This window comes from Epinephelus moara, chromosome 1 (genome assembly GCF_006386435.1).
Source record: "Epinephelus moara isolate mb chromosome 1, YSFRI_EMoa_1.0, whole genome shotgun sequence".
Lineage (NCBI taxonomy): Eukaryota > Metazoa > Chordata > Actinopteri > Perciformes > Serranidae > Epinephelus > Epinephelus moara.
In genome coordinates this window covers 3,109,502-3,113,168 of record NC_065506.1, presented here as the reverse complement: position 1 = coordinate 3,113,168, position 3,667 = coordinate 3,109,502, and the positions used below count along the sequence as shown (strand labels likewise).

At 39.6% G+C, this 3,667-nt stretch overlaps 1 protein-coding gene across 2 annotated transcripts in view; it reads left to right on the top strand.

Annotated features, from left to right (window-relative positions):
* The first annotated feature begins 600 nt into the window (after positions 1 to 600).
* arnt2 (aryl-hydrocarbon receptor nuclear translocator 2) overlaps positions 601 to 3,667 on the top strand; it is a 150,489-nt gene continuing 147,422 nt past the window's right edge. The window contains exon 1 of one of the 2 annotated variants that reach the window (XM_050041162.1): positions 601 to 1,431. In XM_050041162.1, the coding sequence (XP_049897119.1) occupies positions 1,401 to 1,431 (31 nt within the window). In that variant the 5' untranslated portion in view covers positions 601 to 1,400. The remainder of the gene's footprint in view (positions 1,432 to 3,667) is intronic. The other variant, XM_050041172.1, reaches the window with a different exon arrangement.

The following is a 3,667-nucleotide window of genomic DNA, read 5'->3' as shown; positions in this document are numbered from 1 at the left end:
AATTCCTGTTTATTTAACTATATATTTGTTAATACTACTGTTTAAATTTCTTATATTTTCACGTATCTTTCCTCTCTTGCAAGGAGCACCTGTAACATAAATAATTTCCCCTCGGGGATCAATAAAGTATTTCTGATTCTGATTCTGATTCTGTAAAGGTAGGTTGCTGAGGTAATTACGGAGGGCGGGTGCTAATAGATTAGGCTACTTATGATCAAGTGGGGTTTATCATTCAGCACACCTGAGTAAGAGTAGCTGGATGGTAAGAACATTTGGTGCATCTGGAGCGGACTTCTCTTTTTTTTTGTCTGAACAGAAAATAAATGAAAAATTTGAAAGAAATGCAGAAGCATCTTGCTGCACGAGGCCCAGTGTGTCATATACATAGTGACTGCCCTTCACTGGTTGACAAGGGCTATTGCAACTGAATTTTGCTATTGGCTGGTCTGGTGGCAGGTTCACCCTCCTTCTCCTCCACATCACGGGGCGTGTCTTTGCCCCCCTCCCCACCCAACACACACACACACACACACACACACACACCCTGTCCATGACAGGCTACTTTTTTTTTTTTTTTTTTTTTTACATTCTAGAGGATTTTCGTATCTCTAGAAGAGAAACACTTAAGCTGAAACTCCTTAAAATAGCCATTATTGAAGAAAGAAAAATAGCACAAAAAAGCTATTTCATACAATCTATAAACAATTTTAAACTGAGACTTGTCAGAAAACCACCTGACGTCTTAGCACAGTGGTATGGATTACTTAAAAATAGAGTCTTTTAAATCAACTCAAGTTAATGACTGTCAAAGGTTGGATGATGTTGCCTTGAGCAGGAACGTCACCTGCGCGAGCAGCCCCCCACTAGTGATAGAGACAGTGGTCAACAAGTAAAGGGCTCATACTGGCCTGAGGAAGAGTTCTGAGTGTACTATACATAGTTCCGGTGTACAACAGTAGGCTATTAGAAAGTGAAAATATCCACTCAAACAATGTAACAAGCCCACACTATGTGGCATTACTTTGAAAACGCAATACGGCTTTACAGTGCACTCATCACTGCACCAGTCACACTGTAGCCTACAACATTAATTTATTCAAGCAACCCTAAAATCTCGCGGTGATACCATTCAGACATCTTGCATTTTAGTAAGTCTGGTCTTGGAGATTTTTTCATTAAAAACCTACACTATATACATTTCACACAGAAGCACGCTTGTGTTAACGTTATTCGTTTGAATCCAGAGTAGTTTTCCTCCGCTTAAACGGATGTGAGGCGGTTGGACCGAGCCTCGCGTGCCAATCCCGCGGAGTTTAGACGGTCTCTCACGGGGACTCTGTAGCTGTATTGTGCGTCATCTCCATCGCCGCAGTTTTGTTATTTTTCTCCACTGAGGAAACATGGCAACTCCCGCCGCGGTCAACCCGTCCGGTAAGTCAATATCCAGTCTGTTGGTGCACACAAAGCGAAATGTTTCGTAACGTTATTTAGAATGGAGAAATGTAAAGCTGGCTTTTCTGTAGACTGTTGCTGGAGAGGGCTGAAGAGCCGACAGGCCGCCGAATCCTGGCTCTAGCATCCATCCCCTTCCCCCACTGAACCGCCGTCCACAACACTGTTATTATTTACAGCTTTGCGGCCAGCTAAGGTACCTCATTGTCAAAACGACTGGGTTATTGTGTAATTACATACATTTACGCCCATTTGTATTTGTGCTCCTCCTTTTTTCGGTAAAGCTAACACAATGCGTTCATTTCGCCGACCCATTGCTTTCCCCACTCAGTGATACAAAAGGTTATTTTGCATATCGTTGCCCTACAGCACTGCCCCTCATGTGTTCTATTAGATCGGAGATATTTTAACATTTGTTGTCGTAAAACGGAGACAGGCTGATACATAGCCTGTTTCTCTCTTCCTCGCCTGTTGATTCATTATTGCACAGAAAGGCTTTAGATAGGTTCGTTCCAGTGTGTACCGCTTTTATTGAACATAGCGAAATGCCAAACTGCATCTAAAACCCTGCCAATGTAATGTTATTGCATTTCCTATTCGCCCTGAGGTATGTAGGCTAAAGATGTCGCGATTCCTTTAGCCTATAATAATTCTGCAATCCGGCATCCAGCCTATGTCACAAAGTAAGGCGTATTTGAATAATATCTAAACGTAAAGAATCCTCTCCCCTGTTGTTGACCCACTACTTTCTCTCTGTGGCAGCAGGGAAGTGTTTGAATCGGTGATCGGTGGTCCTTGGTTGTTCAGCCGACTTACTAGAATTCCACGTTAATGTGTAATGAGTCGCATATGAAGCACTACGTGTTATGTACGTTTCCGGTAAAACAAACAGAGTGTAATTTGTTAAATGTTGAAATAGAGTCTGGCATGATGTTCTCCCAATGTTGAGCTGCTGACCCGCTGAGGGTGATTTTGATCATGTGAATTTACTAGGAACTACGAGTGTCAGTTCATTTTGATTTTATGTATTTTAGTGGAATCAGTTTATTTGTCTGATTTCCAAATTAGTCTTAATACAAGTAGTTAGTTGTAGTTGGTAGTTAGTAATTTTAACCGCTGTAACCGGCTTCCTATAATTACTTTGTTTCCAGTGCACAGAGTATTCAAATAATGCAGATTATCGGTTTGATATGGCCTGATCTAGTCAGATGCCATGGTAATACATTAAATTAATTATAGTTGTATTATTAAGTATTTGAACAAAATGTAGTGCTGAAATTTTATGTCAGTGTCTGTGGATATGCCTTAAAGTTGTTATTTCTCAGCAACATTAGAAAAATACGTGGTATTATAATTCCACGTGGCAGCTTAGCAGCATTGCAGGATTTATTAAGTATAAGGGTAAAAGAAAATTACACCAGAAAGGATCTTTCCAAGTCGGGGCAGAGTGTACAAGTAATTCTTGTGTGAAGGATAGAATCCCTGAGCTTCTGAGGCCACCATGTGAAAACATGTCAACCATACTCTACCTCACAATCTTTGCTACTTCATTGGGAATGTAAATGAAAAGAGAATATAAATAATCAATTGTCTGATTATTAGAAGCTTGGGTGCATACAGAGTGTTGAGATGAGGTGTTGTTTGAATGAACAATGAACAGATGAAAAAATAACCCTGTCAGAAAAACGAAAGGCACAAGGCGAAGACAAAGCAAAATTCTGCCTCCTTCTCTTGTTGAAAGAAAAGGTGGTCTGTCGTTATCGCAGATAAGAGCAATATGTCTCATATGGAAGGAAAATAGTATTTTACATTGTGTGGAAGGATGAGAGTATATCCATATATATATATTGAATGAAAGGATGAGAGTAATATATCTTGTATGGAAGGATGAGAGTAATATATCTCGTATGGAAGGATGAGAGTAATATATCTTGTATGGAAGGATGAGAGTAATATATCTCATATGGAAGGATGAGAGTAATACACTGAACAAAAATATAAACGCAACACTTTTGTTTTTGCTCCCATTTTTCATGAGCTGAACTCAAAGATCTAAAACTTTTTCTACATACACAAAAGACCATTTCCCCTCCAATACTGTTCTATGGAAAGATGAGAGTAATATATCTCATATGGAAGGATGAGAGTAATATATCTCGTAAGGAAGGATGAGAGTAATATATCATATGGAAGGATGAGAGTAATATATCTCATA